The sequence below is a fragment of the Mustela putorius genome, unplaced genomic scaffold (assembly GCF_011764305.1).
Source record: "Mustela putorius furo isolate JIRA1106 unplaced genomic scaffold, ASM1176430v1.1 tig00537227_pilon_pilon_pilon, whole genome shotgun sequence".
In the NCBI taxonomy this organism is placed as follows: domain Eukaryota; kingdom Metazoa; phylum Chordata; class Mammalia; order Carnivora; family Mustelidae; genus Mustela; species Mustela putorius.
Window position 1 is genome coordinate 6,667,109 of NW_025422368.1, and position 12,963 is coordinate 6,680,071.

At 39.9% G+C, this 12,963-nt stretch overlaps 1 protein-coding gene across 3 annotated transcripts in view; it reads left to right on the forward strand.

Annotated features, from left to right (window-relative positions):
• The window catches only part of CCNT1 (cyclin T1), a 33,231-nt gene extending 27,430 nt beyond the window's left edge, over positions 1-5,801 (forward strand). For 2 of the 3 annotated variants that reach the window (XM_013049149.2, XM_013049150.2), the window contains one exon: positions 3,106-5,801. In XM_013049149.2, the coding sequence (XP_012904603.1) occupies positions 3,106-4,509 (1,404 nt within the window). In that variant the 3' untranslated portion in view covers positions 4,510-5,801. The remainder of the gene's footprint in view (positions 1-3,105) is intronic. The other variant, XM_045073238.1, reaches the window with a different exon arrangement.
• The last annotated feature ends 7,162 nt before the right edge of the window (positions 5,802-12,963 follow it).

The following is a 12,963-nucleotide window of genomic DNA, read 5'->3' on the forward strand; positions in this document are numbered from 1 at the left end:
AAATCTTTTAAAAAAAAGAAATTGTAGGGGTGCCTGGGTGGCTCAGTGGGTTAAGCCGCTGCCTTCGGCTCAGGTCATGATCTCAGGGTCCTGGGATCGAGCCCCACATCGGGCTCTTTGCTCATCGGGGAACCTGCTTCCTCCTCTCTCTCTGCCTGTCTCTCTGCCTGCTTGTCATCTCTCTCTGTCAAATAAATAAATAAAATCTTTAAAAAAAAAAAAAGTAATTGTAGATAATGTCATTATGCTTATTTATCTTTTAGTTGTTGATGTCACAAAGTTGTCTGTACATTGCATGCCCCAGAACATAAACTAATAGTCCTTTTTTGTGTGTGTATGTGTGTGTGTGTCAGAGAGAGAAAGAGAGAGAATGTGTTATTAAAGGCAGGGAGGAGCAGCAGGCAGGGGGAGAAGCAGGCTCTCCACTGAGCAAGGAGCCAGATATGGGACTCAATCCCAGAACCATGGGATCTTGACCCGAGCCAAAGGCAGACACTCCACTGACTGAGCTACCCGGGCTTCCCTAATAATCCTTTTAAATGGATTAGGGTTCTAAATTAAGTAGGTAATAAGGCTTGATTTACAAACCAAAGTTACAATAATATTAGCTTTTGCATTAATAATTGTGTTTTTTTCCTTAAAATGTGTTAGTCTGTTAAATCATGTAGAAAACAAGAAGCCCAATTATAGACCATTGTTAAAACAATAGTAGCTTTGGGGGCACCTATCTGGCTCAGTTGGTAGAGCATGGGACTCTTGTTCTCAGGGTTGTAGATTTTAGTCCCATGTTGGGGGTGGAGATTACTTTGGAAAAAAAAAAGGTAGGTTTTATAGTTGCCCATGTATTTACTGCAGATCTTTATTTCTCTCTATGGCTTCGATTTACTATATAGTCTCCTTTCATTTCACGTTGCAGGATATCTTTGAGTACTTCTTGGATGACTGACTGGTCCAATAGTCATGAACTTCCTCAGCTTTTACCTATTTGGAAATGTCTTAATTTCTTGCTAACTTCTGAAGGGCATTTTTGCTAGATATAGGATTCTTGGTTGACAAGTTTTTTTCTTTTAGCACTTGGAATCTATTGGTTCACTGTCTTCTGGTCTCCAAAGCTGCTGATGAGATACCTGTTCGTGATCTTATTGAGGATCTCTTGTACCTGTTGATTCACTTCTCTTGTTACTTTCAAGATTCTCTGTCTTTGGCTATTGAAGTTTGATATTCTCATGTGAGTCTCATTGAGTTCATCTTGGAATTTATTGAGCTTTTGTTTCTATTCATGTCTTTATCAAAGTTGGAAAGTTTGCAGCCATTATTTTTTCATGTTCTCTCTGCCCCTTTCTTCTTTCCTTCTGGAATTTTCATGTGCATGTGTTGGTCCAGTTGATGGTGTCCAGCAGGCTTCAATCTTTTTTCATTATGTTCCTTAGACTAAGTGATTTTCATTGTCCTGTCTTAAAAGTTTAATGATTCTTTCTTCTACCTGTTCAAATCTATGTTTTAATCCCTTTGGTGGATTTTTCATTGCAGTTACCGTACTTCTCAGCTTTAGTTTCTTTTTTTTGATATTTCCATTTTGTTCATATATTCCTTTACTCCATACTTACATACTTCTCCATACTTCCATTAAGTAATTTGAGTATCTTTAGGGGAGTTTTCTTTTGTTTGTTTGTTTGTTTTAAGATTTTATTAGTTATTTGACAGAGATCACAAGTAGGCAGAGAGGCAGGCGGCGGGTGGGGAAGCAGGCTCCCTGCTGAGCAGAGAGCCTGATCTGGGGCTCCATCCCAGGACCTGGGATCATGACCTGAGCTGAAGACAGAGGCTCTAACCCACTGAGCCCTACCCAGAAGCCCCTTTAAGGGAGTTATTTTAAAGTCTTTGTGTGGTAGTTCTGCCATTAGGTCCTTTTCAGGGACAGTTTCTGTTGATTTATTTTTTTCCTTTGAATGGGTCATACTTTTGTATTTCTTAAAATGCTTTGTAATTTTTTTGTTGAACACTGGACATTCTAATATAATAACGTGGTAACTGTGGAAATCAGATTCCCAGGCTTTTCTGTTTTTTGTTATTATTTTTGGATGGAGATTGGATTTGATTTGGGGTGGTGTCTCTGCTGAGGATCAGCCTGAGATGTAAACTTAAGGTATTCTCACTTGTTTTCTGAGTTTTTCCCTGGGAGTGTGTGATCAAAATTTTCTAATTTTCTCTGTACATACCTTTTTTTTTTTTTTTTTAATATCTTGCTTTTAATGTCTGGCTCCCAAAAGAGGAAAAAAGCAAAAAATGAAGGGGAGAAGAAAAGGTGCTGGTCCTTTAAGTCCCTTGAGAGTCACTTTAGCCAGAGGGCCGGGAGCTTGCAGCAGTAGAGGGAGGAGCCTTAACAGTGGCTGCCTGTCTCTTAGTCTGTACTCTTTTGTCAGAAGCTGCAATCAGGGATCAGAGCACAGAAACTGCTGTTTGCAGGAGAGTCATTTTTGCTGGTACTGGCTCTCCCAGAATGCAAGCTGTCTCCATTGTGGCTGGGGTAGGAGATGGGTAGTTGCTAATGTGCTGAAAGTTGAAATTGATGTAAATTACTCCAATTTACTGTGCAAGACTTACCCCAAAAGTTGCAAGCCTTTAACAGACTCCAGAGTCCCAAAATAGTTACATCAGACAAATTCTGTCAGTGCAGTTGTTGTCTGAGGGGAGAGATTCGTGGTGCTTCCTACTCTGATATTTTCCTAGAATCCTCCTCCTCCTCTGCTAAGGCTAAGTGTGATTTCGTTGTGCTTCTGTACCACATTTTGCTTATCTATTATCCATTATCCATTAATGGACATTTGAGTTGCTTCCATATCTTGGCAATTGTGAATAATGATGCAGTGAACATGGGAGTTCAGAGATCTTGAGGTCTTGTTTGTATGACTCTTGACTGAAGGTTTTCAAAATCTTACTTCTAATGGTTATAATTAATGATTTTAGAGTAGCCTCCTGCCTATGGGCTACCCAGAACTTCCACTGTTGCAGCAAGCACAGTCTCTTCATTCCAGTTCCCCACTCCCCCCCCCCCCCATTTTATGAATTACCTGAGGTGAAGAGATGTCATTTGCTTCATTCTAGGCATACCAGGCTGCCAGGAAGACAAAAGCAGATGATCGAGGAACAGATGAAAACACTTCAGAGCAGACAATTCTCAATATGATTTCCCAGAGCTCTTCAGACACAACTATTGCAGGTTTAATGAGCATGTCAACTTCTTCTGCAAGTGCAGTGCCTTCCGTTCCAGCCACTGAAGAGTCATCCAGCAATTTAAGCAATGTGGAGATGTTGCAGGGCGAGCGTTGGCTGTCCTCCCAACCTCCTTTTAAACTGGAACCTGCTCAGGGTCATCGGACTAGTGAGAATTTAGCACTTATGGGAGTTGATCATTCTTTGCAACAGGATGGTTCGAATGCATTTATTTCCCAGAAGCAGAATAGTAAGAGTGTGCCCTCAGCTAAAGTGTCACTGAAAGAATACCGTGCAAAACATGCAGAAGAGTTGGCTGCCCAGAAGAGGCAGCTGGAGAACATGGAGGCCAATGTGAAGTCACAGTATGCATATGCTGCCCAGAATCTCCTGTCACACCATGATAGCCATTCTTCAGTCATTCTAAAAATGCCCATAGAGGGCTCGGAAAACCCCGAGCGGCCTTTTCTGGAAAAGGCTGACAAAGCAGCTCTCAAAATGAGAATCCCAGTGGCAAGTGGAGATAAAGCTGCCTCTTCAAAACCAGAGGAGATAAAAATGCGCATTAAAGTCCATTCTGCAGCTGACAAGCACAATTCTGTAGAGGACAGTGTCACAAAGAGTCGAGAGCACAAAGAAAAGCACAAGACTCACCCATCTAATCATCATCATCATCATAATCACCACTCACACAAGCACTCTCACTCACAGCTTCCAGCTGGTACTGGGAACAAACGTCCAGGTGATCCAAAACACAGTAGCCAGACAAGCACCTTAGCACACAAAACCTATAGCTTGTCTAGTTCTTTCTCCTCTTCCAGTTCTACTCGCAAAAGGGGCCCCCCTGAAGAGACTGGAGGGGCAGTGTTTGATCATCCAGCTAAGATTGCCAAGAGTACTAAATCCTCTTCCATAAATTTCTCCTTCCCTCCTCTTCCTACAATGGCCCAGTTGCCTGGGCATAGCTCAGACACAAGTGGCCTTCCCTTTTCACAGCCCAGCTGTAAAACTCGAGTTCCTCATATGAAACTGGATAAAGGGCCCACTGGGGCCAATGGTCACAATGCAACCCAAACAATAGACTATCAAGATACTGTGAATATGCTTCATTCCCTTCTCAGTGCCCAGGGTGTCCAGCCCACTCAGCCCCCTGCATTTGATTTTGTTCATTCTTACGGTGAATATCTGAATCCACGGGCTGGTGGAATGTCCTCCAGATCTGGCAATACAGACAAACCCCGGCTACCACCTCTTCCATCAGAACCTCCTCCACCACTTCCTCCCCTTCCTAAGTAAAAAAGAAAAAGAAGAGGAGAAAAAAACTTCCTTAAAAACAACTTTTTTTTTTTTTAAAACTACTGATTCTGGACTAAGGAAATTACTTCCCTTATGAAATATGTCACACTTCTTGGACTAGGGAATAAGTAATATTGACATGCAGGTGGGAGGGTGGTAGAGGGGCTTGGTTATTATATCTACTGCCTCAGAAATTGAACTATTTTGTTATAGTTTTTACTGGTATTAGAGAGGTGAGAATGTGTTGAAGCTGTGAAGGATTAAGAATACTTTCTCTGTTCTTGGCCTCTCCACCTCCTAATTAGGTTGATTAGAGTTGATGTCTTCCCTCTTCTGGCCAGGACTGAAATGCGGAGGGTTTGTTTTATCAAACAGTTATGGATCCTTTTGGTGTTTAATATATCAGAAGAGTGGAAGTATTTAAACGTCAAAATCTTTTAAGAGACTTTAAAAAAATAATTTAAAGAAAGTAAGTTATCTGTTTAGTTTTTTTTATATCATCCGGGGCAGGAGGGAATAGGGATTTTGCTGTGTGTATGAGATACATAGCAATGACTCCTGGGGGGTGGGATTGGAGGGTGGGGGGGCTGTATAGGGGGGATGGGAGGATAGGCTTTTGCCCTTGAGTTCTGTCTGATAGGCTCCGGCCACTTGAAGTGTTGAGACCTTTAAGTATGTAAGTGTGGGTATGTGTGGTTTTAAGCGCGTGTGTTTAAAATCATGTTTTATCTTTCCCTCCCTGTCCCTCACCGTTTTCACTTCCCAACAGTCTACTAGAGAGAACACGGTGTGGCCTTTAGAGCATAAAGGAAGGAAGAGGCATGTGTTAGCTAGCATGGTATTTTCCCGTTTCTTTATGTTGTAATTGAGTGGTAACCTTCTAAATTCTAGTTTGGGCAAGTGTAGCCAGTGGCCTGATTCTGGACTCCATTACAAAAACTTGCCTTTTACCCCCTTTTTCTTTTTGATGCAGAAGAAAGGTGGGGTTGAGGAAGAAGGATTGGAGAGCAAGGCTGGCTTCTGCCCTACAGAATTGGGTGTGTCTTTTTTTTCAAGTTAGGCTTTGGGAAAGTGTTCAAGTGAGAGCAATCTCAGGGTCTCTGAAGGGAAGGGGGATGTGCTCTATATTCTGCCTCTGAAAGCCCAGACCATATATGAGAATAGTTCTGGGAGAAGCCATGGACTTAGGGGATACTGAAAACAATGAAATTGTGATTGGGTATTTTTAGGATATTGTATTTTAAATTGCATTATGAATGTAAGACTTGCTTTTTTTTTTTTTTTTTTTTTTTTTTTTTTTTTTTTTTTGTATATCTGAAGGGAAACAGCTGCATCCTTAATTTTTGCAACCTTAATTTTGCAACCTGATTTCAGAGATTGGAACTTGTGAATTTAACAGTACTGGTGTCATGAGGGTGAGCAAGCCTAGCCCACAGATGCAGGTTGTCCATCTTTGGTGGCTTTAGTTTCTAGGCAGGGGTTTTTCAGTAGATTTCTAAGAGTCGTTAAAAAAAAAAAAATCAGGAGTCATGGGTGCTTGATTATCCCAGATTTCTGGATAACTGGTGTTCAGGATGCCAATACTCAAAGCTCAACACTTGTTGAGGAAAGAAATCTCAAGGGACTAGAAAGAATTCTAAGCCAGGTTGTCTAACTGAAAATGCCACTAAGCCACAGATCATTTGATGTGGTGTTCTTTGGTCTTCATGGTATTTTTTGCTATGGAAAAGATGATGCAATTTGAATTTGTCTTGCTGTTTTTAGTGCAGCTTCCTTTACACCAAATATTCTGTATAGAAAAATTGAATATTTTTCATTGGAAGTTATAGGGAGATAGGAGTTGTACATGTGCTGCTGCTTGCCAGGAACAGGTTGAGGAGAAAACTGAGGCAGTTGGAGTTGTTGATGCACTGGCCTAATACAGGAAGGAATTTGTACAGTAAATCTTAAGGTGAATTAATGTCCTGCATCTCTGCATATTTGAACTGTCTAGGGTGCCTGCCATTGCTGTGTAAAATGAGCGCTCTGCTGACCTATAAACCAGTAATATTTAGAATGTTACTTCATTTTCACTGATGGCATTTTCCTCTATACCCCTGGTATTTTCTGTTGTGCTAGGTGGTTGGTAGAAGTGTGATGTGTTTACTAAATCTAGGCTTTCTATTTGTTTAGATTTTGTTTGGTGAAGTCTGCTTTCCTTCCTGAACTTCCCAAAAGTTTATTTAGTTTGGATCTATATCTTTGTGGAATTGATCATTGATTTGATTATGAAAATGTCTTTTCCAGTGTTCAAGATTTTCTCACCAAATGTCACGTATATTCTAATTGTGTGCACTCCTTCACCACAGAGGCAGACATATCCACTTGGCCTCAAAGCAGTTCTCCATGGCATCTGTGGTTAGTTCCTTAGACCTTTTGTCAGGAGTGAACTAGAAAAAGTGCTTACTAGAGCCTAAGAACTGCTTTGTGCTGTGCAGTCTGGCCTTTGCACTAGTAGTTCATTGCTGATGTAGGTCAATTTAAAGACTTCTGTATTAATGCCTCCTGATACTGTTTTAAGATATCTACAGTGTCTGCTTTTAGATCTCTGTATATGTCCTGAATGTCCTGTGTGCCCTGCATGAAGTTGCTGCATTTGGGTTAGCAGATAGGCTTGTCAACTAGCATGCATATTTTTCTAATTACATAGACCTAGGCTTCAAAGGGTTGTATTGTTTCTAAAACTCTATTTTCTCTATGCTCCACACCTTTGAAGGATGAGAAGTGGAATTTATACATCCAAAGTTAGTCTAGTTAAACATGGCTTTTTTCCTCCTTTTAACCTAGACTATCAAGGATAAGTGGTGGTAAGCAGGCCTGGAGCCTCAAGTTCTATAAATCTCATTACTAAAACCTTGCGCGACTCTTATGTTGTCAAAAACAAACACCTGTGGAATGTCCTTAGGGCTTTTAATCAGATACCTGTGTTGCTGTTGGCTGAACTCCAGTGAAGCATTAATTTAAAGCTAAATTGTTCTTCTGCAACTTCAGTTATGCTTTTTTGGTTTAGAAAATATGTAGGAATTAGTCTAAGCTGCTCACTCATGAATCAGTGTGTTTCCATATCTGAGACTCTCAGCTTCCTTTTTTTTTTTTTTAATGATTCTGTGTTTTGATTCAGTGTGTCATTTTTCATAGTTCTGTATTATTGGCTTCACCAGTGTTGATAGAAAAAATTTTTTTTAAATCTCCAGTTGGAAACAGCAATGGATTAGGATATAGAAATAAAATCATGGTAACATCAGTGCTGGATTTCCTTAAGCTTCTGCTACCTAATTCCCCATGTTGAAAATGCATACCCCTCATACTTTGCTTTTGGACAAAGGCAATTAGAGGGGCCTTAGCCCAGTACGGTAGGATTTTAAAGATCTTTGCCTCCTAGGGAGGGAGGGAGGGAGGAAAAGGAAAAAAAAAAAAGATCTTTGCCTCCCCTCCCCCAAATAAATGTGGGAACTTGGGAACAGATTAATTTTTTAAAAGGATTATTCTAGTATCAGTTATTTTGATACTAATGCTAGGAAAAGGGATATTCTAGAACATCTTGAAGTTGGAATACAAATATTATCTTGGGTTTTGGAGAATTTAAGCAGTCTATGCAACCCTTTACATGGTGAGAAATAAGCCCTTTGCAGTCCCAACTAAGCTTTCAGTGACTTTAATACCTCCCTAGATTTCCTGTGTTGCTGCTTGTTAACACCCAGCTTTTAACTGAGTGTTTGCTCCTGATGGTTTGAGAAATGTTCATGTTGTATCACACTATCAAGTTTTATTTTGTCTTTTATCCCTCTGTGGGTGTAAGTTTGAAACAAGCATGGTACTGTAATCCTACCTGATAGAGTGGTCTGGAATGAGAATTATTTTCTAACTGGGAGACCCTTCCATTTTAATGTTTGTAAAGTTTTTAATATGAGCTTGGCATTGGAAAAGGGAGGGAAAGAAAATGTTTACTAAAAAGCAGTGTCTGCTCTTCCCCTTTATGCGTGCATATTTATGGTTGAATGAAAAGATGAGAAAGACTCTTGGGTTTTCTGTGTCCATGTTAAGCATGGAGAGGGATGCTTGACAGCATGCTAATTGAAGCCAGAGCAAGTATGTCTCCATCAGGTTATCAGGAACTCTTCAGTTGAATGCTGAGGACCTAACTAGTTAATGGTAGATCACATTGGAATTGGTTGCAAGATGGAAGTGCTGTCTGGGTTAAGCACCCAAAGAAAAGAATGCAGCAGCCTAACATAGTGTTAACCTAGGTTTCTGGGTTTGAAACTGACCTTTCCCTTACCCTACTCTGCACACCTGAAACTGTCCGTTTTCTTATCAGACCAAAGAGCAAAGAAGAAAAAAAAAGAGTAAAATACTTTACCAATCTATGTCACTCAGGTACAATTTTGTGGTAATATTTTTGTCTGTTTTCTTTGTATTGCTCTAAAGAGTCCTTTCTCAGCATACTACTCTGCTGTTGCCTCTGTCCTCCTTGGGGCACCTCAGTTCTGGATGCTACCCCTGGGATCTCTACTGCTGTTATGTGATTGATAGGATGTAAGTGACCATTACAGTAAGGGCTCTTTGTAAAAAATTCAAACACATTTTTAAAAAATTTAAAAAAGGATGTTGTATACATTTTATAGTCTGGCTATCAGTTTGATATCTTGCTGTCAAGTATGTTTCTCAATCTGTATTTATCCATCCCATCAATAAATGTTAATGATAAAACACTCACCTGATTGTTGTTTATGTGTCCTAAGTCTTCAAATTAGTCTTTAACTGTCATTTTACTGTTAAGGATTACAGTTTTCAGTTTGGGTAGTAGTGTGTGCTTTCTGACCACAAGATCCTGTGGGAATTAAATCCGTTGGAAAGACCTAAGATTTGGTTGTCACAGTGAACCTGGTAGTATAAAGTATGATGTAGTCAGAGGGGGAAAAAAACCCCTCACTCAGTACAGCATTCTTGGTGATGCCTGGGCAAATTGATAGTAAATACTCTTCCTGGAAGATAAAAAAATCACACACACAAGGTAAATCTTGTGAATTACACACTTTTGAAGGAAAAGAATTCCATTTTTTTTTTTTTAAGATTTTATTTATTTATTTATTTATCAGAGAGAAAGCATAAGCAGGCAGAGGCAGAGAAAGAAGCAGGCACCCCGCTGAGCAAGGAGCCCTACACAGGACTCAGTCCTAGGATCCTGGGATCATGACCTGAGCCAAAGGCAGCAGTTTAACCAACTGAGCCACCCAGGTGTCCCAGGAAAATAATTCTTATGTTAAAATACTCCACAAACTTCTAACACAAAGTAGCAGAAGCTATAGTTTAAAGGGGAAAAAAGATCAATTTGATGGAATGAATGATGTACACTTCTGGAAAAAAAAATTACTCGAGTTCTGGTCATCCTTCCATTTTCTAAAATAAGACAACTTAAGATTTTTTGATTTCTGTGCCTCTCCTGAAACTTTGTGGAAGTTGCTAACATTTTAGGAATTCTGTTCTGGTTTGAATGGAAGAAAGGAGAAGTAAATGAAGAATCTAGGAATGGGTGATATTACAAAATCCTGTTTAGTGATTTGCTTTTGTTTACTATCAACTGTCATCCTTGGCAGTAGATAAGATAGAAATCAGCATCAAGGTGGTGTGCAACTGGATCTCTGTTAATAGGGCTTGTTAAACTATTTGATACAGAGTTAGGCTTCATTTTATAGTCTGTGTTTACCATGATTCTCGTCTCCCGTGGCACTTGATAGTGGAATAAGATAGACGATCTCTATCATTCAGTGATCTGAGGAAAGTTTGAAGCCCTTTCTATGTCTTCTGTGGATTGTAGTTACAGTATAAGAGGCATGTATTTACTGTGATCTGTTGCTCTGGGGCCTATTTCTGAACTGATTTGGTTTATGTCACGTGTCCTACTTGTGCTGCCTTTTTTTGCACTGTGGTATATTAGCCCCTTCGTTTCATATAACAAACAGGTAACCAAAAAACCACAGTGATAAAAACAAGTTAAAATGAATACTGGACTTTTTCTGAAGAGTGGTTTCAGGTACTTTCCTGCCTTAAATTTATTCATTCATTAGAAAATAGTACCTATCAACTGCTATGTACTGTTTACTGATGGGAATGCGGCAGTAAACTTATCAAACATCCTGCCCTCATAGAATTCATACATTGTAGTTGTAGGGGAGACAAATAAGTAAAACTTAGTGTGTTCAATACTAAGTGCTTTGGAGAATGTAAAGCAGAGAAAGGGCGATAGAGATGTTTTGTGTGTCTGTGTGTAGCTAAGTAGAGCTCTTGAAATTGGAAATAAGATAGCTCGGAAGGAAGGATTCATGAAATTACAGTTTAGTAAAGATCCGAAAGAGGTGAGAGAGGAAGCCATGAGAATAGCTGGGTTACCCCATGTTCTTATGAACATTATGGGCTCATTCCAGGAAACAAGTGCAAGGTTCTGAGGTGAAAACATGCTGGTATGTGTGAGAAATTGCAAGGAGGCCAGTATAGCTAATACAGATACAAGTGAGGAGAGAATAGTAGAATATGTGGTTAGAGAGGCAGTGGAAGAAGGCTGGTTACTGTATGGCCTCGTAAGCCAGTATGGAGATAGTGAAATGCACCACTGAAAAGCTTTGAGCAGAAAAGTGACATCTGGCTTAGGTTTTAAAGTGTTCATTTGGCCTGCTGTGTTTATTTATTTATTTTTTTAAAAGATTTTATTTGAGAGAGAGCAAGTGAGAGAACACAAGCGGGTGTGGGGTGGGACAGAGGGAGAGGGAGAAGCAGGCTCCCCATTAAGCAGGGAGCCCAGTATGGAGGTGGATCCCACGAGTCCAGGATCATGAGCGGAAGGGAGATGCTTAACCAACTGAGCTACCCAGGCACCCCTGGCCTGCTGTATTTAAGATGGTTTTCACAATAATTAAGGTAAGAGATGAAAGCGGCTTAGACCAGATAATGAGAAGTTATATATCTTTCAGTAGGAGCCAGTAGGATCTGCTGTAGGGTTGAAGAGTAGTAACAGATGATTACCAGTGTTTGGCCTAACCAACTGTAAAGATAGAGTTGTCATACTGAGATGAGGATGACTTACAGAAAGGAGTTTGGCCTTCATTCATACTCTCTGTCTTGCGTGCACACACACAAACCTCTTTCTCTACGATTGGCTCCCCAAACCCCAAATTCTCAAAAAATCTATTTCCTTCAAGTATTCATCTTTGCCAAATTCTATTTACAAACAGCCTCAGGTCCACTTTAACCTATTCAATAGCTAACAAAGTGGTCAGTGGCTTAAAAACAGCCATCTACTTTGTTAAACAGCACAAAGAATTTGCCAACGTCTTTAATAATATCCTTCCTTTTCTCCCGCTTAGAAGGAAGTGGTTCTAAATAGCATTTTTTTTTGCCTATCTTGAGCTTATCAGGAGGATTTTTTTTTCTTTTTCAGCTAAGACCTATAGTAGACACTCTAATTAAAGTCTGTTTATCCCTATATGGTTCCTGTTGCCTCTTCATTGTTCTCTGTAGTAGAGTTTTAATATTCCTTTTTAATATCACACTTGGTTGCAGATTCCTTTTTTCTTTCTTTTTTTAAGATTTTATTTTTAAGTAGTCTCTACGCTCAACATGGTACTCAAACATAGGATGCCAAGATCAAGAGTTGCATGCTCTAGCAACTGAGCCAACCAGGCAGCCCTGGTTGCAGATTCTGATTCCCCTATTTTCTGTAATGTGATTGCCTCCTGCTAGTTTGGAGTTGTAGAGTTTATAACAAATGTCTTCTTCTGTACCCATTCTGAGGGTTGGAGTGTTTGCTTTTGTGTATAAATCACAGTTGCTGTTAATATCGTTTGTATCACATCCACAACCCCCAGCTGCTCTAGAATGATTACTCCGAAAGAGCAGGTTTATCTTTCTTCTACTCTCTGTATCCCCAAGGCACTTAGGTGCTCAATAAATATTTATCGTATAAATGAATTTCAGGAAAGAGCCTTCTAGGGACTCCCTAATCTGGAAATGGCATCTCTTCCAACTGCCCTCCCCCATTTTTATTTTAATCACTTTTGTGTCCAAACTACTGTTGTTGAGCATTGTAGATTCTTTGTGCTCACCTGCAGTGTGAATCATACCTGCTTATTGGTGCTGGAGAAACCTCTTAAACTGACAATAGATAAAGAAGCATTGGAAGGATGGGATGCAGAAGAGATCCAGAAAGGTGAGAGGGGGAAATTGTTGGTTCCTTCCAATAAGAGGTGCAGTGGAGATGAAGAAAGATGATTTAACTAAAAATCGTTAAAATATGATAAAATTGGGATTGTGTCTGCCATTTTTCTTTTTTTCAAAAAGATCTTATTTTATTTATTTGGCAGAGAGATCACAAGTAGGCAGAGAGGCAGGCAGAGAGGGGGAAGCAGGCTCCCCGCTGAG